Source organism: Ictidomys tridecemlineatus, chromosome 6, assembly GCF_052094955.1.
Source record: "Ictidomys tridecemlineatus isolate mIctTri1 chromosome 6, mIctTri1.hap1, whole genome shotgun sequence".
NCBI lineage: Eukaryota > Metazoa > Chordata > Mammalia > Rodentia > Sciuridae > Ictidomys > Ictidomys tridecemlineatus.
The window spans coordinates 164,190,879-164,213,382 of record NC_135482.1 but is presented as its reverse complement, the minus strand read 5'-3'; the positions used below and the strand labels follow the sequence as shown (position 1 = coordinate 164,213,382).

Genomic DNA, 22,504 nt, shown 5'->3' with positions numbered 1-22,504 from the left:
AGCAAACCCTCATGATTCAAAAAGTGCAGACTCAGGCAAACATGGAGTCTTGGCAGAAAGGAGATTTTGAGTCTGCAAAGGGAGCCAGTATGGGGATGAGGTTGCCCCAGAATTTCAGTGACAACTGGGAAAGGGGCTTCATTGTCCAGATGAACTATGCCAGAGATCACAACTTCTGTGTTTTTTTTCTGTCTTCATAACCCAATGGCCACTGCTTTTCTTTCACTGGGTCAGCGGGCACCTACCTTGAGTCTCAAGCTGGGATCAGGAGGGAGACTGTGGCACTGACCTGCTGACAGCTCTGAGAAGCACAAGGTGGAGCAGTGTTCCCTTTGAAATTGGTGTCTAAGCTGGGTAACAAGAGGCAAACAAACCGGTGGGGTGTGGACTGGGGATGAGATTCAGAATGGAAGAGAGGAAGAGATGAGACTGGGTCTGGTGAAAAGCTTGCTGCTTACAGCACACCCCAGCACCCCCAAAGTCGCCACTGTAAGCTGGACACTTTCACCCACAAACACACACACACACATTTTGAGACATTCAGGATGTGCAGTGCCAGATAATCCAGACCAGTTCACACACATACTGTAGCCAAGCCCATCCTTTCCTCTGAGACAAAAACCAGGGCTACGTAAATTTAGCTCTGAGAACACTACGCTTCCTCAATGTTTGCTTGCTGGTAGGCAAGGAGAGGCGGAGCCCAGCATACAGGTTGGGGCTCCTTGAGCCAGAGTTGAGAAGGAACCAACTGAATGGCCAACGGGAACTGTGAAAAACTTTAATCTTTTTATATTTATTTTTACATTCACTTTCTTGGTCAATTTTGTTGTTATCCATTATTGGGTTTTTATAGTTCTAACTTTAAATATTTTTATCAATGAATTAGATTTGTTCTCAATCTCTTCTTTATCATTTTAATTTTCTTCCTTTCTCTTTTTTTCTTTCTTTCTCTCATTTCTTCTTTTCATCCCCATTTTTAATTGTTCTTTTTAGATATACCTGACAATAGTGTATTTTCACATATGATATATGCATGGAGTATATCCTAAGTAGGATCCCATTCTTGTGGTTGCACATGATGTGGAGAGTCACTGTGGTGTATTCATATATGAACATTGGAAAGTAATGTCTGATTCATTCCCCTGTCTTCATATTCCCTTTGAAACTGGTGGTCTAAGCTTCTTAATTAGGGACAAACAGGTTGGGTGTGTATTTGGGATGGGAATCAGAACAAGAGAGATGAGATTGAGTCTGGTAAAAAGTTTGCTTTTCTTCATTAACCTTTGTCTAATCCACTGAACTTGAAGTCCCTCCCCCCACCCCCATTGTGAGTTAGCATCCATATATCAAAGAGAACATTCAACATTTGTTTTTTGGGGACTTGCTATTCACTTAGCATGATAGTCTCTAGATCCATCCATTTACTGGTAAAAGTCATTTTTTTTTTGATAATTGAGTAATATTCCATTATATAGGGTATTCCACATTTTCTTTATCCATTCATCTGTTAAAGGGCACCTAGGTTAGTTCTATAGCTTAGCTATTATGAATTGAACTGCTATAAATGTTGATGTGGATGTGTCACCGAAGTATGCTGATTTTAAATTCTTTGGCTCTATACCGAGGAGTGGTATCCATTCCCAGTTTCCTGCTTTCTTCCATACTGCTTTCTTCCCATAATGGTTGTACAAATTTCCAGTCCCACCAGCAATGTATGAGTATACTCTTTCCCCCACATCCTCACCAACAATTATTGCTATTTGTATTCTTGACCAATGCCATTCTGTCTGGAGTGAGATGAAATCTCAGTATGGTTTTATTTTACATTTCTCTACTTGCTCGAGATGTTGAACATTTTTTTCATAAATTGTTGGCCATTAGTATTTCTTCGGTAAAGTACCTCTTCAGTTTATTTGTCCATTAATTGATTGGGTTATTTGTGGGGATTTTTGGTGGTAACTTTTTAGAGTTCTTAATATATAGATGTTAATGTTCTGAGAGGCAGGTGGCAAAGATTTTCTCCCATTCTGTAGGTTCTCTCTGCACACTCTTGATTGTTTCCTCTGCTGTGAATAAGTTTTCTAGTTTGATACCATCCCATTTATTGATTCTTTACTTCTTGAGCTTTAGGAGTCTTGTTGAGGAAGTCAGTTCCTACATCAGCATAACAGAATATTGGGCCTACATTTTCTTCTATTAGGTTCAGGGTCTCTGATCTAATGCTTATGCCCTTGATCCACTTTGAGTTTTGTGCAGGATGAGAGAGAGAGGTTAAATTTCATTCTGTTTCATATGGATTTCCACTTTTTCCAGCACCATTTGTTGAAGAGACTATCTTTTTTCCAATGTATGTTTATGGTGCCTTTGTCTAATGATACCTGAATTTATATATATAGGTTTGTCTCTGTCTTCTATTCTGTTCCACTGATCTTCATGTATGTTTTTTGTGCGAAATCATGCTGTTTTGACTACTATAGCTCTGTAGTATAATTTAAGGTCTGGCATTGTGATGTCTTCTGTTTCACTTTTTTTGCTAAGGATTGCTTTCACTATTCTGGGCCTCTTATCTTTCTAAATGAATTTCATGACTGCCTTTTTTATTTCTATGAAGAACATCATTGAAATTTTATAGGAATTGCATTAAATCTATATAGCACTTTTGGTAGTATGGCCATTTTGACAATATTTATTCTAACCATGAATATGGGAGATCTTTCCATCTTCTAAGGTCTTAATTTCTTTCTTTACTTTTAATAGTGGTCTTTCACCTCTTTTGCTAGATAGATTCCCAAATATTTTATTTTCTGAAGCTATTGTGAATGGGATAGTTTTCCTAAATTCTCTTTTGGTTGATTATCATTAGTATAGGAATGCAATTGACTTATAGGTGTTAATCTTATATTCTGCTACATTTGTTTATGAGTTCTAGAAGTTCTGGGGTAGAGTTTTTTGGGTCTTCTAAATATAGGATCATGTTGTGGGCAAACAGGGATAGTTTGAGCTCTCCTTTTCCTATTTGTATTTCTTTAATTTCTTTTGTCTAATTTTTCTGGCTTGAGTTTCAAGGACTATGTTGAATAGAAGTGGTGAAAGAGGGCATCCCTGTCTTGTTCTAGTTTTTAGAAGGAATGTTTTAAACTTTTTTCCATTTAGAAATATGTTAGCCTTGGGTTTAATGTATATATCTTTTACAATGTTGAAATATATTCCTACTATACCTAGTTTTTCTAGTGTTTTGAACATAAATTGATGTTGTATTTGTTAAATGCTTTTCTATTGAGATAATTGTGTGATCCTTGTCTGTGAATCTATTGATGTGGTGAATTATATTTATTGATTTCTATTTGTTGAATCAAACTTGCATCCTTGGGATGAAACCCACTTGATCATGGTATACCTTTTAAATGTTTTTGTATGTGCTTTATTAGTGTTTTATAAGAATTTTTGCATCCATATTCATCAGGGAATTTGTCTGAAGCTTTCTTTCTTTGTCTAGTTTTGGTATCAGGGTGATACTAGTTTCACAGAATGAGTTTGGGAGGGTTCCTACCTTTTCTCTTTCATGGAATAATTTGAGGAGGCTTGGTGTTAGTTCTTTAAAGTTAGGTCTAGTAGAACTAAGCTGAAAATCTGCCTGGTCCTGTTTTTATATATATATATATATATTTATTTTTTAGTTGTAGTTGGACACAACACCTTTATTTTACTTGTTATTTTTGTATGTGGTGCTGAGGATTGAACCCAGGGTCTCACAGGTGCGAAGCGAGCGCTCTACCGTTGAGCCACAACCCCAGCCCTGGTCCTGGATTTTTCTTTGTTAGTAGGCTATTGATAATGTCTTCAATTTCATTGTTTGAAATTGATCTATTTACATTTTCTGTGTATTCCTGATTCAATTTGGGTAGGTCATATGTCTCCAGAAATCTATTAATGACTTCAAACTTTTCTGTTTTATTGGAGTATAAATGTTCAAAATAGTTTGATAATTGTATGTATTTCTGTAGTGCCCATTGTGATATTTCCTTTTCCATTGTGGATTATAGTAATTTGAATTTTTCCTCCTCATTTTCTTAGTTAGCCTGGCTAAGAGTTATCATTTTTATTTGTTTTTTGAAAGAACCAAGTTTTTGTTTTGTTGATTTTTTTGTATTGTTTTCTTCTTCTTCTTTTCAATTTCATGGATTTCAGCTCTGATTTTAATTATGATCCATCCTCTTTTGCTATTGATGTTGATTTGTTCTTCTTTTTCTAGAGCTTAGAGATATAATGTTAGGTTATTTGTTTGGTGACTTTCTATTCTTTTAATGAATGAACTCAATGCAATGAACTTTCCTCTTAGAACCTCGTTCATAATGTTCCAGAGATTTTGATATGTTGTGTCACTATTCTCATTTACTTCTAAGTATTTTTTTACATTTTACCTCTGATTTCTTATGGTCATTCAACAGCAAATTATTTAGTCTCCACGTGTTAGAGTAGCTTCTATTTTTTATTTTATTGTTGTTTTCTAATTTCATTCCATTTTGACTGATAGAATGCAAGGTATTATCTCTATTTTTTTATTTGCAAAGAGTTGCTTTGTGGCCTAATATAGTCTATTTTAGAGAAGGATCTGTGTGCTGCTGAGAAGAAAATGTATTCAGTCATTGATGAATAAAATATTCTATATGTGCCTGAAAAGTCTAAATTATTAACTGTATTTTTTAGTTCTATAGTTTCTTTATTTGGTGTTTGTTTGGAGGATCTATCCAGTGGTGAGAAAGAGTGTTCAAGTTACCAAGTATTATTGTCTATTTATTCTTGAAATTGAGAAGGGTTTGTTGATGTGTATAGATGTTGCATTGTTTGGGGCATAAATATTTACAATTATTATATCTTGTTGGTGTATAATTCCATTAAGCAGTAAAAAATAAACTTCTTTGTCTCCCTTCTTATTTACTTTGGCTTGAAGTCCACTTTATCTGACGACAGAAACCCCTGCTTGTTTACAGTATCTATGTGAATGTTATTTTCCCATCCTGCACTTTCAGTCTGTAGATATTTTTGAGTCTTGGTGACAGCATATTGTTGGGTATTGTTTTTAATCCAATCTACTAGTCTATGTCTTTTGATTGATGAGTTTAGACTATTGATAGTCAATGTTATTATTGAAAAATGATTTATTCTGTCATTCTGATTTCTGGTTCTTAACTTGAATTAGTTTATCCTTTGACTATTCTTCTAGTAGTTCCTCCCTTTGCTGCTTTTCAACTGTATTTTTCATTAAATATTTTTATTATATTTTGTAGTGCAGGCTTTCTAGTTGCAAAATTTTTAAACTATTGTTTGATCATGGAAGGTTGCTATTTTATCATCAATTCTGAAGCTAAATTTGCTGGATAGAGTATTCTTGGTTGACATTAATTTCTTTCAGAGCTTAGTATATATTATTCTAAGACTTCCTAGCTTCTAGATTCTGGGTTGAGAAATCAGCTAAAAAATGGACTCATTTACCTCTTAATGTAACCTGTTTTTTTTTCTTTTAGCCTTTAATATTCTGTCTTTATTTTGTATATTAGGCATCTTCATAATAATGTGCCTTGGTATGGGTCTGGTGTAATTTTGTGTATTTTGGGCTCTGTAAGCCTCCTTTATTGATTTTTACATTTCATTCTTAAGTCTTGGGAAACATTCAGATATTATTTTATTGAAAAGATTGTGCATTCCTTTGGTCTGCATCTCTGAGCCTTCACCTATCCTGATAAATCTTATATTTGGTCTTTTCATGTTATCCCATATTTTTTGGAAGTTCTGTTCATGGTCTTTTAATATCTTTTCTCCATGGTCATTTATTTTCAAGATTATATATTTTGTCTTCATTGCCTGAAATTCTATCTTCCAAGTGATCTAGTCTGTTGGTGATGCTTTCCACTGAATTTTTTATTTGGTTTATTGATTTTTTTCATTTTGAGGATTTCCATTTGATTTTTTCCCCCCAGAATTTCTCTTTATTGAAGTGATCTTTCACTTCCTATATTTTCTGATTTCGCTCCTTACCTCATCCTATATTTTCTGATTTCGCTCCTTACATCATCCTTTCTAAACTCCTTCTCTGATATTTCTTCCACTGTGGTGTCAATGGACTCTGTTATTGAATTATTTGTTTGTATGAGGTGATTTGGTCCCTTGTTTTTTTCATATTGTTTGTGTGTCTACTCATCTAAAAGTATGGATCCGAGGTAGTAGAGTTTCTACCCTGTGGATTTATAGTGTCCCTGGAGGTTTCTAGAACCTCATAGTTTAGGGGGAGGCAAATAATAACAATAACCAAAGCCAAAAATATACAGTATTAAACCAAATAGTTCAAACTATGACATCTACAATGTTAACTGTAACAATAAACAGAAATGATGTGATCAGTTATTGCCCACATGAAAACAGTAAATTTGTGAAAAGATTTACAATTTTGAGTGGTGAGTGGGGAGAGAACAGAAGAGATGTAGAATGTCATGATTCTGAAAGAGGAGGTGAGAAAATAGAATTTAAAAATTAAAGGAAGAGTGAAAGAGAGAACCAGAGAGGTTGGCTGTTAGCTGAAGAAAAGAGAAAGAAAATTATGGGAAATAGATAAGTGAGAGAAAAAAATATCTAAAATAAAAAACATACTAAATAAAAATAGAAAAATACAAAACAAAACTGAAATATACTAATTAAAAATCCTAGCCCTGAAAAGATAGAGCCATGAAAAATAATCATCTTCAAAAAATGCTAGAAATGAGAAAAAAAGAGACAAATACGCATAAGTGTCCTTGAACTATTCAGCTCACAATTAAACAGAGGGGGAAAAAAGTACTGATGAAAAGTTAAAGAGACAAAGAATTTAAAAAGCTGATCATTATACAAATGATCAGAGAATTAAAAGAAGAACTAAGGAATGAGCTAAGGAAGTAAATATAGGAAAGAAAAATGCATTTCAATAGATACTCTGAAAAAGAACTGAACAAACCTTGCAAATAAAACTCAATAAATCAAATCAAAAAAGAAAAAAAAATATCAATAGTGAGTCTTAACAAAAGACTAAGCAGAAGAAAGACTATGAGGGCCCAAAGACTAGGCAGATGAATTAGAACACTCAAACAGTAATAAAGAAAAAAGAAAAACTACAGATAGAATATATGAGAATTTTGGGACAGTGTTAAAAGGCCGAACTTAAAGACTCATAGGTCTTAAAGAAAGTAGAGACAGACAAATGGTATAGAAAACTTATACAGTGAAATAACAGCAGAAAATTGTCCTAATTTTGGGTATGAGATGGACACACAGATACTGAAAGCATTTACAACTCCATATAGGAACAGAAAAGGACCCCTCTACAACATAGTTATAATGTAAAAAAAAATTCAGAACAAAGAATCAATCTCAAAAGTTGCAAAAGAGGGCTGGGGTTGTAGCTCAGTGGTAGAGTGCCTGGCTAGCACGTGTGAGGAACTAGGTTTGATCTTCAGCACCACATAAAAATAAATAAATAAGAGTATTGTGTCTTTGTACAATTAAAAAAAAAAAAGAGCTGCAAGACAGAAGCACCAAGTCATTTATAAAGTCAAACCCATGAGAAAACAGATTCCTCAGAAGAAAATCTAAGGTTGAAAAGGATATGAAATTATACATTTCAAGTCCTAAAAGACAATAACTGCCAACCTGGACTACTATATCCAGGAAAGCTACTGTTCAGAATTGAAGGAGACATAAAAACCTTCCAATATAAGCATAAACTAAAGGAATCTATGATCAAGCCAGCACCGCAGAAACAGCTTACAGGAATACTACACATAGAAGATAAAGATAAAAATAACCAAGAGAGCTTGGGAAAGAATATATTTCACTAGCAGAAGAGATAAACAAATGAGAATTAAGAATGATTCAAATATTAGAAATAAAGCAAATGACAGGAAGTTACACATACTTCTCCATAATAATACTGAAGGTAAATGGTCTTAATTCTGATTAAAAGACAGATTGGCTGGGCTGGGGATATGGCTCAAGCGGTAGTGCGCCCGTCTGGCATGCGGCGGCCCGGGTTCAATCCTCAGCACCACATACAAACAAAGATATTGTGTCTGCCGAAAACTAAGAAATAAAATATTAAAATTCTCTCTCTCTCTCTCTCTCTCTCTCTCTCTCTCTCTCTCTCTCTCTCTCCTCACTCTCTCTTAAAAAAAAAAAAAGACAGATTGGCAGATTGGGTTAAACTCAAATATAAGTTATCTCCAAGAAACACACCTCACAGACAAAATCCTTCACAGACTGAAAGTGAAAGGCTGAAATATGAGATTCCATGCAAGTAGAATTCAAAAGCAAAAAAGTAGCTACTCTCTCTCATATCAGACAAAGCAGGCTTCACGCTGAATATTGAGAAGAGGAAAGAAAGTCATTACACATTGGTAAGGGAACAATTGTAACAAGAAGATATAATGATCATAAATATTTAAGCCTTAGATGTTTGTGCATCCTATTTCATAAAACAAACATCAAATATACCATTCTTACTAATAGGTCATTCAGACAGGGGGATAAAGGAGTAAAAACACAATAGATTTAAACTATTCTATAAATGAAATGGACTTAACAGACCCCTACTGAATATTCCATCCAATGACAATGAATATACTTTCTTTTCATTCACTCAGAACTTTCTCCAAAATTGATAATATATATATATGTATATTAAGCCATTAAGTGATCTGAGCAAATACAAAAGGAATGAAGTAATCCCCTGTATCTTTTCAAATCATAATAGGATGCAATTATAAATTAATAGCCAGAAAAGATACAGAACTACATAAATACAGAGAGAATGAATAATGCACTTTTGTTGTTGTTTCTTGTTTTTTGGCTTTTTGGTACCAGGGATTGAACCCAGGGGTGCTTAACCACTGAGCTATACCCATTTTTACAACATTTTTTATTTTGAGACAAGATCTTGCTAAATTGTTGAAGGCCTTGCTAAATTGCTGAGGCTAGCTTTGAACTTGTAATCCTCCTGTCTCAGCCTCTTAAATCACTAGGATTACAGGTGTGTGACACCATACTCAGCTGAACAATGCACTTTTGGATGATGAGTGAGTCATTGAAGAAATCAGGAGAGAAATTTTAAAAAAACTTTAGAAGCAAATAAAAACACAACACACCAGAATCTATGGGATACACTAAAGGCAGATCTAAGAGAGAAATTTATAGTTATGAGTGCCTACATTTAGAGAGAGAGAGAGGGAGGGAGGGAGAGGGAGAGAGAGAGATCTTAAATAACCTAATGATGCAACTCAAGGTCTTAGAAAACAAGAATAAACTAGTAGAAGAAAAGAAATAACAAAGATCTAAGCTGAAATTAATGAAATAGAGATTAAAAGAACAATACAAATAATCAACAAAACATGGTTGATTCTTTGAAAGGAGAAACAAGACTGATAAGCCCTTAGCCAAACTAACTAAAAGACAGAGCAAAGAGACAAATTAACAAAATTAGAGACAAAAATGGGAATATTATAATAGACACAATTGAAATCCGGAGGATCGTCAGGGACTATTTTGAAAACTTATGTTCCAATAAAATAGAAACTCTAGAAGAAATGAATAAATTTTGAGAAACACAACCTACAAGAGTTGACTCAAAAGGATATGTAAAGGGCTGGGGATGTGGCTCAAGCGGTAGCGCGCTCGCCTGGCATGCATGCGGCCCGGGTTCGATCCTCAGCACCACATACAAACAAAGATGTTGTGTCCGCCGAGAACTGAAAAATAAATATTAAAAATTCTCTCTCTCTCTCTCTCTCTCCTCTCTCATTCTCTCTTTAAAAAAAAAAAAAATAACAAGCAATGAGTTTGAGGCAGTAATAAAATATCTCCCAACAAGAAAAGCCCAGGATGAGACGAATTCACAACTGAATTTTTACCAGATCTTTAAAGAACTAACATCAATGCTCCTCAAATTATTTCATGGAATAGAAAGGGAGGAAATGCTTTAAAACCCATTCCCTGAGGCTATTCTCACCCAGATATCAAAACCAGATCAGGACACATTAAAGAAAGAAATTTACAGATCAATATCTTTGATGAACATAGACACAAAAATACTTATTTTATTATACAAGCAAACTGAATTCATTTTATTATATGAGCCAACTGAATTCATTTTATTATACGAGCAAATTGAATTCAATAATCCATCAAAAAGACGATCCATTATGATCAAGTTGGATGCAAATCTGTTATAACTTTTGCAAATCAATAAACATCACCAATAACCATATAAATAGAACCAACCAAGGACAAAAATCACACGATCATCTTGATGACGCAGAATAAGCCTTCCACAAAATTAAATACTCCTTCATAACAAAAACCCTGAAAAAACTAGTGGTAGAAGGAACTTAGCTCAACATCATAAAGGCTACATGTAACAAACCTAAAGTCAATATCATTCTGAATGGGGAAAAACCATAAAAAACTTTTTTTTTTTTTTGTAGAATGCACTTCCTCTGAAGTCAGGAACAAGACATTGATGTACACTCTCACCACTCTTATTCAATATAGAACTTGAAATTTTAGCCATAGAAATTAGGCAAGAAATTGAACTAAAAGGGACACAAATAAGAAAGAAGTCAGATTATCCCTATTTGCAGATGATATGATCCAATACTAAGAAGTCCCTAAAGGTTCAAGAAGACTTCTTTAGCTAATGAACAAATTCAGCAAAGAATCAGTATAAAACAAATCAACATAAAAAAAATCAATATCTTTTCTATATACCAATAATGAATCTGTTGAGAAAAAAAATCAGAAAAACAATTCCATTCACAAGAGCTTAACACATACACACACACACACATACACACACACACACACACACACACACACACACACACACACACACAAACCACCACCAACAACAACAATAAAACCCCCAAACACTTAGGCATAAATTTAACAAGGTGAAAGACCTCTACAATAAAAATCATAGAACAATGAAAATAGAAAACACTATTAGATGGAAAGACCTCCCATGTTCCCCATATTCATGGATAGGTAAAATTAGTAACATTAAAATGTCCTTATTCAAAAGTAATCTACATACTCAATGCACTTCTCATAAAAATACCAGCAATATACTTCACAGACCTTGACAAACCATTTTTAATATTCACACGGAAAAGCAAAAGATCCATAATAGCCAATGCAATCTTAAAGATTGCGGGAGGTATCACATTATCAGATTTCAAATAGCTTTGAAATGGTGGTTGAAAAATTGGTTGTGTTGGAGCTGTGGCTGTGGCTCAGCGGCCCTGAGTTCAATCCTCAGCACTACATAAAAATAAAATAAAATAAAGGTATTGTGTCCAACTACTACTAAAAAATAAATATTAAAAAAAATTGGTTGTTTTTTCTCTCATATGAGAAGATAGTGGGGGTAGTTACTATACTACAGAGACATAGTAACTAAAACAACAGTACCAGCATAAAACAGGCACATAGGCAAATGGGTCAGAATAGAAGATACAGAAACAAACCCACATACATGGCTACAGTCATTTGATCTTTGACAAAGTTTCCAAAAACATACTTTTAAGAACAGAGAGCTTCTTTCAACAGAAAGTGCTAGAAAAACTGGATATCCATATGCAGAAGAATGAAACTAGATCCCTCTCTCTTGCTCTGTATAAATGTTAACACAAAATGAACCAAAGACCTAAGTATAAGAGTAGGAACTGTGCAACCATTACAAGAAAACAGGAGAAACACTTCAACATATAGGCACAGGCAATAACTCCCTCAATAGGACTCCTATATCTCAGGAAGTAATAGCAAGAATCAATAAGTGGGAAGGCATCATCTACAGCAAAGAAAACCAACCCACAGAATGGGAGAAAATCTTTGCTAGCTACTCTTCCAATAGACACCTAATATAGAATACATAAATAACTTAAAAATTCAGGGGGCATGGGGTTAGAAATGATGGTGGAATGTGATGGACATTATTATCCAAAGTACATGTATGAAGACACGAATTGGTGTGAATATACTTTGTATACAACCAGAGATATAAAAAATTGTGCTCTATATGTGTAATAAGAATTGTAATGCATTCTGCTGTCATGTAAATTTTTTAAAAAGTAATTAAAAATAAAATAAATAATAGGAAAAAAAAGAACTAAAATCTTCAACACCCCAAACCAAATAACCCAGTCAATAATTGGGCCAATTAATTGAACAGACACTTCTCCAAAGAAGTACAAATGACCAACAATTCTATGGAAAAAAAAAACGTTGAACATCTTTAGTCATTTGGGAAATGCAAATCAAAACTATCCAGATCCCATCTCATTCCAGTCAGAATGGTAATAATCAAGAATCCAAATTATATTAAATGCCAGCGAGGAAGCTGGGAAATGTGCACTAGTACAGCCACCAAGAAAATCAGTATGGAGGTTCCTCAACCAACTAAAAATAGAACTATGATACACTCTTGGTATTTATCCAAAAGAATTAAAGTCAGCATACTTTAGAGACAGAGGCATACCCATGTTTATCACAGCACAATCCACAATTGTCACGTTATGGAATCAGCCAAGGTATCCATCAACAGAGGAGTGGATGAAGAATATGTGGTTTATATATACAACAGTGATTTATTCAGTCATAAGGAGTTATGTCATTTTCAGGAAAATGGATGGAAATGGAAAAGCACCATATTGAGTGAAATAAGCCAGACTCAGAAAGTCAAGGGTTGTATGTTTTCTCTCAAGTATAGAAGGTAATAAGGAAAAAGGAAAAACAAAGAAACATCATGAAAGTAGAAGAGAGGCCAATAGGGATAAAGACGGGATGGGGGGCGGGGCGAACAGGAGTGAAGAGTGGGGGAGATGCGGGGGCGGGGCGAACAGGAGTGAAGAGTGGGTGAAAATGATGAAATCATGTTATGTGCATGTATAAATATGCCACACTGAAAGCCACATTCTACAAAGCTACCCCCCAAACATATTGCAGAGGGGAAAAAATAGGCTACTTCACCACATATGAACTACCTACCACTACAAAGCGCATGGATACATGCAACTTTCTTAATACATGTTTGTTTAAATTGAGACAGTGAAGGGAGGTCAGGCTATGTATATTTTTACTGGAAAGGTGTCTTCTTGTGGCTCACGATGCTGAAGGTTATTATTTTCAAAACTCAAAGAGCACAAGGTCAGGAGGATGTTTGTGTTCCTTATCTGTGGTGCAATGTTTCTAACACAGATGTCATTATAAACATTAGGACATTATTCACTTCTCTGATGATTCAAATAAAAAATATCCATGGCTAGAACTTAAAATAAATAAAAGTACTTCTGTCATCATACAGGAATCTGAGATCTATAGGAGCAGAGATCTCTACTTGCATCTTCCAGGTTCTTGACCATGTTACAGAAAATAATTTAAGAACATAACAGATGTAAGATAACAGCGCAAGAGATTTATTAAAAAGCGAAAGTACACACACAGGAATGGAAGTGCAGGAAGGGAGCCCGAGGCAAGCCTCCCTCCTTATGCTGCCAACGTTACTCTATTATATGCTGAGTGATCATCACGTATCTGTGGATAGGAGGGAATGTGGGAAGTCCAAGTAGAAACCAGTCACTTGATTAGCAGCTCGTATCTCCTCCCATGTGGGTTAAAACTACTACAGTGGGAGGTCTGGTCACGTCTTGGTCAAAGATGTGCATGCTACAAGGAGTTGTGTGTTCCTCTGGCTGCCTAGGAGCTATCCAGTCATGGTGTCATAGCCACTGTTTTATTGGCTAATTAGTAAGTGGTGGTGAGGGCTTAAGGCAACAGAACACAGGTAGGTCTGCTCACAAGTTGTTGTTCTGTAGTCAATGGTTTCACAGGCATTCCTTTGTTGAGACTCAGTACTCTCTGTACTCCCCAATTTACCTATCTTATCTCTTGCACCAGACTTAGATCCCTATTCTTAATGGGTTGCAGAAGGAAGGTGGTCTATCTTCTATAGCTGCTTCAAGCTGGAATGGGATGTCATCGCTACCTATCCAGGGATCTAAAGTCTCTAGTCTCAGTTGCTGGAAAATGTCGAAATCCATTCACCACCATCATTCTGGCTACCTGCCTAGGAAAACAAGTAGATAGTTGAGGTAGTATCCCAAAGCAACAAAATAATCCATGGCACAAAAGCAACCCAACACTTATGAGGGTCATAAGGAATATTAATAATTTTTCCTAGCAATTTCCTTTATTCCGCCCAGAGAACCAAGCATTTAGGCTAAGGGCAGAATCTTCAGCCATCACCTTTACCTGGGCATGCAGAGCTTGCAGGGCTAAAGTAATGCTGCCTCAATTATTAGGGATACATACACAACATCGGTTTTAATAATGGCATAGGCCCCTGATTGGGCAGTTATTAAGATGTCAAATGCCATATGATTCTGGAGCACTGCTTTTCTCATTAAGGCTACCTCAATACTTAATAGGATTAATCCAACATGGGGATACCACGCTGTCATTGAAAGTTCTTTGAGTAAAATTTAAAGGCGTCTATGTGCCACGTTACATCTTCCAGCCATATCTGGAGTACAAAGATGGAAGCTAAATGGTCATATCAGTAAAGAACAATTTGTGACCATCTTTCATGAAAATCTGGGAGATTAGTAGGCTCACCTGTGGTTTTAATCCAACATCTATGATCCAGGGATATCCTAGGGTACATCTAACCAACCACCAAAGGGGAAGCCATGGCCCATAGGTTAGTGCCACACAACCACTGAGTTCCACTTGATGCTAGCCATCTTATTCTCAATCTCTATATCCAATTGGTAGCATACTAATCACCAGTCGACATTCCCCGTTAGGTTTAACACTGAGAGAATCGGAGTATGACATGCTCTGAGATACCATGCTTAAAATAGAGATAAGGGGTTGGAACCCTTGGCAGGCCTCAGGCTGCTAGAGAACTATTGTTTACGGAGCTATGTTTTGGGGTCTTTTGGAAAAATTAAGATTGTCTGGGCATTTATTGCCTTTCCTGATATCTGAATGTCTCAAACTTGAGGAATTATTTTAGTCAAAGCATCCACAGGCAGAACTCCAATCTCTTTCTAGATATTTCAATGTTATCAATGCCCCAATGAAGGGGGAGGTGACTGTTTAGGTGCTAAATGAAGAGTTACATACAGGGAGCCTAAGAATTTCTAACCTAACAGGGGAGTGGGGCTTTCTGGGAAAACCAGGAAGGCTTGAGTCATAATTAGTTCTCCAAATCTGTAAGTCAGAGATACAAATCTTTTTTAGAGATTCTGTCAAGACCAATCACAAAACAGGTTTGATTATAAAGTAGTGTAAGAGGTTCAAGTAAGGCAAAATATGAAGTCCCCATATCCCATATTTTTTTTACCTGCCATGTCAAGAGTCACCTGAGACTCTTCCTGAGGGAAATCCAGCTGGCCAATGGGGACAATATGAAACCTTGGATACATTCAGTCCTCAAGGGCAGTCATCATAGGAGAGGATGTCCATCCCCGCTTCCCTTTGGAGGCAAGGGCAGTCTCACTCCATTGTTTTTCCCCCATGACACAGGGGACAAAACCAGGTTGAAGCGGTCACCATTTAGGACAATTTTTCCTCCAGCGTCCAGATTCTCCATAACTGAAACAACTGTCAGGTCTCCAGTTTTTCCCCTTTGGGCTACATCTGCCTCTAGGGTCACCTTGAGATTGCAAGGTGCTTCTCATACCAAATGCAATTAGTTGGGCTTGTTCTCTAGCCTGCTGCCATCCCCTCTGGGACCTCCTAAACTCTTCCTTTCTTTCTCTGTGGAATGCCAGATGGGCCAAATCTTTCAGCTCCTTCAAGGACAAGAACTGGTTCAAGGCCTTCTTTTGAATCTCTTTTTTGATGTATGGGGTTGACTGGTAGATGAAAAGTATCCCTAATACGACTTGCCCATCCACAGAGTCAGGATCAACAGAAGAATATTTCTGGAAGGCCTCAGCTGATTTAAAAACAATAAAGGATTTTCATCTTTTTCCTGTTTTACCTTCCAAAATTACCACATTTTTCCTTTTCCTTATACTTTTTCATCCTTCGATAAGACAAGTTATCATGTGGTTACGCCTAACAAGGCTGATGTGTTCTGGTTGATGATTCCAGTTAGGGTCCTCACGGGGTATGGCTATATCCCCTAGTGGTTGGTTACAGTCAGGCCACCTGCATGTGCCTGAGCTTCATACAAAATACTATCCTTTCCTTCAAGAGTGCAGCAGGTGGACAACACTACATGTAGGTCAGACCAACTGAGATTAAAGTCAGGGCCTGAAATTCTTCTATAAATTGGTTTGGATCCTCTGAAAAACTTCCTAACTTCTGTTTGCATTGAGCCAAGTTTGACAGAACAAAATGATCATATACTCCCATGATTTCCCCTTCTCCATTTGAGACTTCCTCAAGTAGATGAAGACTGGAGAGCTGGGGGCCCCCATGAAGGGATAAGGTTCTCAGCACTCCCCTGTAGGGCCGCTCCCCTTGGATAGAGGGGGGTTTGAGAGTTGATGAGAAGGTGGGCTGACAGGTAGACCAGATGGGGCAGATTGGGCTGAGAAACCCATGGGATCACAGTCTGGGGAGAGTGGCAGGCTTTTAATGGGGAGGGCCCACGTGGCATATTAGGGCCACCACTCAAAAGTGCATCCTCTAGGGGAGCACTTTCTTCCTGGATTTTAGTTAAAGGAAAATGGTCACTGTGTATTTTACAGAGACCCTTAAGTTTTGGGTCCCGGTATAAGACCATAAAGGCCTGGACATAAGGTACTTCTGTCCATTTTTCCTCTTGTTTGCAAAAGAGATCTGGCTGCAAGATAGTGTTCAATTTTAAGGTCCCATTTTCTGGCCAAATCTCCCTACTTTCCAATTTGTATTGAGGCCATGCCATGTTGCAGAGAAAAGTTAGTCTGCTTTTATTTAGACTGTCAGCCTTAAAAGCATCCCAATTATTTAAGATGCAGCCCAAAGGAGAATTGGCGGGCACAGATGTGGTATTATCCATTTGGAGAGCTGACATTATCTTGTTTAGTGATGAATGTGCCTCTCTGTTCTGGAAAAAGAAAAGAGAAATTGAAATAAACAAAGTCCTGTCCACAGGTATGACCTTATGTCATTTTAACTGGTGTCTTACAACAGAAAAGTTAGGCATTCTTGCCTCCAACTGACACCTGTGCTTCTAGTTATCCCTGGAGCCCCCGGATTCTTCAAGCCTGCCTGAGGCCCTATATGAGAAGAGACAGAAAGGACTCCAGAGGCCAGGTATGGGTCTGCATGCCTGTAATCCCAGTGGTTTAGGAGGCTGAGGCAAGAGGATCACCAGTTCAAAGCAACTTAGGGACACCCTGTCTCAAATTAAAAAATATATAAAATGGGCTGTGAATGTGGCTCAGTAGCTGAGCACCACTGGGATTAATCCTGTACCCAAAAAAAAAAAAAAAGTCTACAGAGGTCTGAGGATGTCTTTAATGATGAAAAATGGTCCACTCTCCTTTTATTGCCCCCAATGAGCCCTATCAAGGATAAGGCTTAAAATGACCATAGGATCCTTGTGAGCAATTTCAAATCTCATAATCCACATCTCTCCCATAAGCCCAGAGCATATGAACAGCATTTACATTATGATCCCAAAACAAGTGATTCTGGGATCTGCACTTATACCAAAGGGGGAACAAAACATCTGGACTGCTGGTACAAAGGAGTTTGGCAGTTGGAAAGATTATGAAAAAGAATCAAAGAAGGCCTTAAAGGAGGGTCGCTCAAATCCCAGATCACACAGAGGATAATTAGTACTAGATGAACACAGCAAGCAGCAGTGATGGAGGCACTGTAAAAGGGCAGCAGAGCACCAAAGAGGAAATTTACCAGTGCCTGGAAACAATGCAGGAACCAAGATTTCCACAGCAAAGGGGAAAAAAAGAAGAAATATAAAGAGCAAGGCTGGAAGGGAGATTGCCTGCCATCCTCTGCACTATGTAAGGTTCTGCAGGGTTTGGATTACTGTGTTGATTTTGGAGGTTGCTTCTGAGGCTGTCATGCCAAGGCCAATTTCCTCTGCTGTGCCTCAGGTGTGACTTACTTGTTTTATGAAACGTGAGGGTGCTGAAGACACTGAGTGATCGGCCCTTATGAGTGTCTCCCCACGTGAACTTTGACATCTTTATGATCTGACACTCATGTTTCCCTAAAGAGGGAAGGAATCTGAAGACATTTCAGAGGCAGAAAAAGAACGAGAGAGAGAGAGAGAGAGAGAGAGAGAGAGAGAGAGAGAGAGAAAGAGAGAGAGAGAGACGTGCCAAAGAACTCCCATTCAGCTTGGCACGGTACTTCCTAAACCCAAAGATTGGTGTTAGGAGTCACCTGCGTGGTCCTTGCACCTGCTTCATATTACGAACTAGTTCTGAAAAGGAGAGCCACAATCAGGCAAGTTGAGATTATGTTCTGTGGCTCATGAAAATGGAACAGGATGAGAAAAAAATCAGTTCAACTTTTTTAAGACTGCAAGAAAAGCATGTCAGGTCACTCACTAGGGGTCGGTTGTGTCATTTTACCTCCTATCTGGCTTACCAGAACAATGTTTACTGCACAGAGGTCCAAGAGATCTCCAGTAGTGAAGGAGACCTCTACCTTGATCTTGCAGATTACACGACAATGTCACAGAAAATAACTTAAGGATGCATTTGGTGGGTAACAAAACAAAAGATTTATTAAAAAGGGAAAGTACACACACACACACACACACAGGAATGGGAGTACAGGAGATTGCAGAGAGCCTGAGGAAAGTCTTCCTGCTTATAAGGACAACATTACTATCATACTGAGCCATCATTACATATCTGTGGGTATAAGGGAATGTGGGAAATGCAAGTAGACTCATATCTCTTCCCATCTGGGTTTTACTATTACAATGGGAGATGCGGTTGGGGAAGAGGGTCTGGTCACATCTTGGTCAAAGTTCCTGATGTGCACGCTACAAGGAGTTGTGTGTTCCTCTGGCTGCATTGGAGCTATCCTGCCATGGTGTCTTAGCTGTTGTTTTATTGGCTAATCAGTAAGTGGTGGTGAGGGCTTAAGGTGACAGAATGCAGGTAGTTTTGCTCATGAGTTGCTTGTTCTATAACATGTCAGTGGTTTCAGAGGCATTCCTTTGTTGAGACTTAGTACTCTCTGTACCCCTCAATTTACCTACCTCACTTCCATCTGATTATAAAACATTTAATTTAATAAGCAAAATGATTTGAATTGTGTGTTTTAAAAGCTCACATCCAAACAATATACCGGTTATAAGTTCTTCTTATAAAAAAATAAAAATTATTGTGGTACATCTCTGCACATGTTATTTCTAGCACATGTTGAACACATTGGGGGGAAAATTTATTGATAAATTTTTGTTATTTAAAAGACCAAATCACTATGGAGTGGGAAGATGCTTCAGCAGAAATGGTAAAGTAGCTCAGAAAGACAGTACCAAGGATGTGACTAAATGGGTACAATTCTGGGAAGAGAGGAACAAACACTAGACTAACGTGAAGATTTATGTTAGGCCTGGTCTTCTCACTATTACAAAAAATGTGCAAAAAGGGAACTTGGGAACATCTCCACACACTGATTACATCCAACTTTGTCAGTTGATAGTGACAAATTCAAAAGATTGCAGGGGATGAGGGTAGGGGGCTGAGCTCAACAAAAGCAGAGATGTGACAGTAAGGGAAAATGAGGCCAAAAAAATTTAGATGCAGACTCCATGCTTGCATTACAACTGATACAAGGATGCCTGGTGGCTGCTGGGAGGTATTTCCTGAAAATGATCACATATACTCCTATAAAAAAAATCAATCAAACCCTTGGCCCCGACGGGAAAGCTAGTAGAAGATATAGTCTATGCTTGTTTCAACTATGATACATTATCCAGTATAGTTTGTAATGTGCATGCTTCATCTAGGAGATAAGGCTGAGGTGCAGAAAGGACAAGATGAAGAAATCCAAATCAGAGTTTGGCAAACTATGGCCCACAGGCCAAATCCAGCTGGCCCTCGATTTCATAAATAAAATTTTATTGGAACCTAGCCATACTCATCACTTGCGTATTGTCTATAGCTGTTTCTGCCCTCCAACAACACAGCCCCTGTGCTGTAACAGAGACTGTCTATGCTGGGAGCCTAACATTTATTATATATCCTTTACAGAAAAAGTTTGCTGACCCTAGATCTAAATCAAAAATGACAAGACCACAAATGACTTAAATTTTGGAAATTAAAAAACAGAAAACTGGAACGGAGAAGAATAAACTTATGAGATATATTATTCTAAAAGATATCAAAGGCTAGCACTTTCAAGGCTAAGTTTATATCAATTCATGAATTACATCTAAGTTTCTAAGGAAGATAGACATGTGGGAGAAAGAAATACGCTTTACTTTTTGAGGTAGAAAAATAAGAAACAAACACTTTCAGAGCACCTATTATTTTACTCTTTATCCCCCGGATACTGTCAGAGATTAACTACGTAACTGGAAGAAGCATGTGTCTGACCTAGGATGTCCTTAGATCTTACAGCAACTGACTTCTGCCCAGTGCTCTTCTTCAAAGGAAGCAAAAGATGCACCTTCTTTGACAACTGCTGAATGTGACCCCAAATGAACACTGATGTACTTTCAATTTTCAGTCCTTTTCTAAAAATCAAAGAAAGCTCAACAAAAGCAGCTTTTTAAACTGCTAACCCCACCTCCAAATAGGACTTGATAGGAGAAAATTCCTGAGCACGCTGACTACCTTGAAGGCCAAGCAATGAATGCAGGGGGGAAGGAAAGCTGTCTTGTGTCTGTGAGGTGTCTACTGCACATGCTCAAAACTTCAAGTCCTCTGCTGGCTGGAGAATGAGCTCATCCACAACAGTGCATGTGTTTATTCCCCTGCCTCAGAGCAACACTTACTCATCTGAGATCTGGCCTAGACTAAGGGATGCTACAGTTTAGGCATGGGTTATGATTGGCTTTTCTAGCCTATGAATCTAGGAAATAAACACAAGCTATAGAGGAGCTAGGGAGAGCTGTTTGAGGATGTTTGGAAAAGGAGGATTCTCAATAACAGATGGCAACTACAACTAATTTTGTTAATCATTTCAGATTCAGAATAGAAACATGGTCATCCTTATTCATCTTTGAGTTACAAAACTCATGCTCGATGTGCCTCTGGGCTATTTTTAATTAGATTTGGCAAAATGAGTTTTAGTTGTATGGTTCTGGGTCACTAATGAAAGTAATTAAATGGCTTAGCCTACTCAAGAAGGCTTCATTTTAATTATATATCTATAATATTTTTATAGAGGTGCCTTCTAAAATGAACTTGGTTTTCACTTTGGGTAAAATCTACAATAATTAAAAATACTCATGGAGAACCCAGAATAATATATATTCCATATTGCACCACTCCATGAGAGATGGATTTTGTATGCTTTAATATATAGAACAAATTAAACTAAAAAAAAAAAAAAAATGGTCCCAGTTCCTTACCTTTGATGGAGGGTTTGGCAATGGAGCTGAAGGTTCTGGAAGCCTAAAGAAGTTAAGAAAGATCACAGCCATGAGTTTTCATTGAAAGGCAAATAGAAACTGGGCCAACTTAAGACTTAAGAGAGTCCTGCTTTTCATATAGCTTTGCCACTATAGATCCTCCTGTTCAATCCCCTCAAAGTAAAGAATGGAATCTCTCTAAATTAATGCATCCTCATTTTGCTACTTAATCCTTCATATTAAAACTGTTTAAACAGAAAAACAGAAAAACACTAAACCCATTTGTTGAAACACAGTGGGTTTTTGTTGGCCTCCACAGATTAGAGTTTTGGCACTGGAGTGTTTTTTCTTCATAAATTATGATGCTACCATTTATTTAAAAGTGAATAGCATTATAACTGTTGACAAAAGCCACACAAACTTTTCTCCCATTAAAAAGAAGTTTAACTGGCATGCTCTGTCTTCCAAAGTCTTTAAATCAAACTTGAAATTTTAGGGAAAGAAAAAAAAAATAAACAAATAATGGAATACAAAACAAGCAGCTAAGAAATCCAAGGAAATGTTAAACAGAAGGATGGTTATCAATTTAAAACAAGCTTTCAATATGCTTTAACTACTATAGGGACCAATTTCCACTACTGTTTTTAAAGCAGGATCTGTGGAATTTGCTGAAAACAACAACTCTATCTATTATTATCTATTATGGATTTTTTTTTAAAATAACCATATTATTCCCTTTCATGGATTAAAGAAGCAAAAGGATTTAATAAGGATTGGGAAAAGCTATTAAATCATCATAAACATAAGCTCTTAATAATGGCTAAAATCTTGAAAATAAGCACATACTTTTCAACAAAAGTATGGTCTATATATTATATTAAAGATCTTTAGGGGTTGTGGCTCAGTGGTAGAGCGCTCGCCTAGCATGTT

At 37.0% G+C, this 22,504-nt stretch overlaps 1 protein-coding gene across 1 annotated transcript in view; it reads right to left on the bottom strand.

Moving 5' to 3' along the window:
• Positions 1-22,504, bottom strand: part of Rnaseh2b (ribonuclease H2 subunit B) — a 66,740-nt gene that overhangs the window by 3,785 nt on the left and 40,451 nt on the right. The window contains 1 exon segment of the mRNA XM_078016053.1: positions 21,575-21,617. Coding sequence (XP_077872179.1) covers positions 21,575-21,617 — 43 coding nt within the window.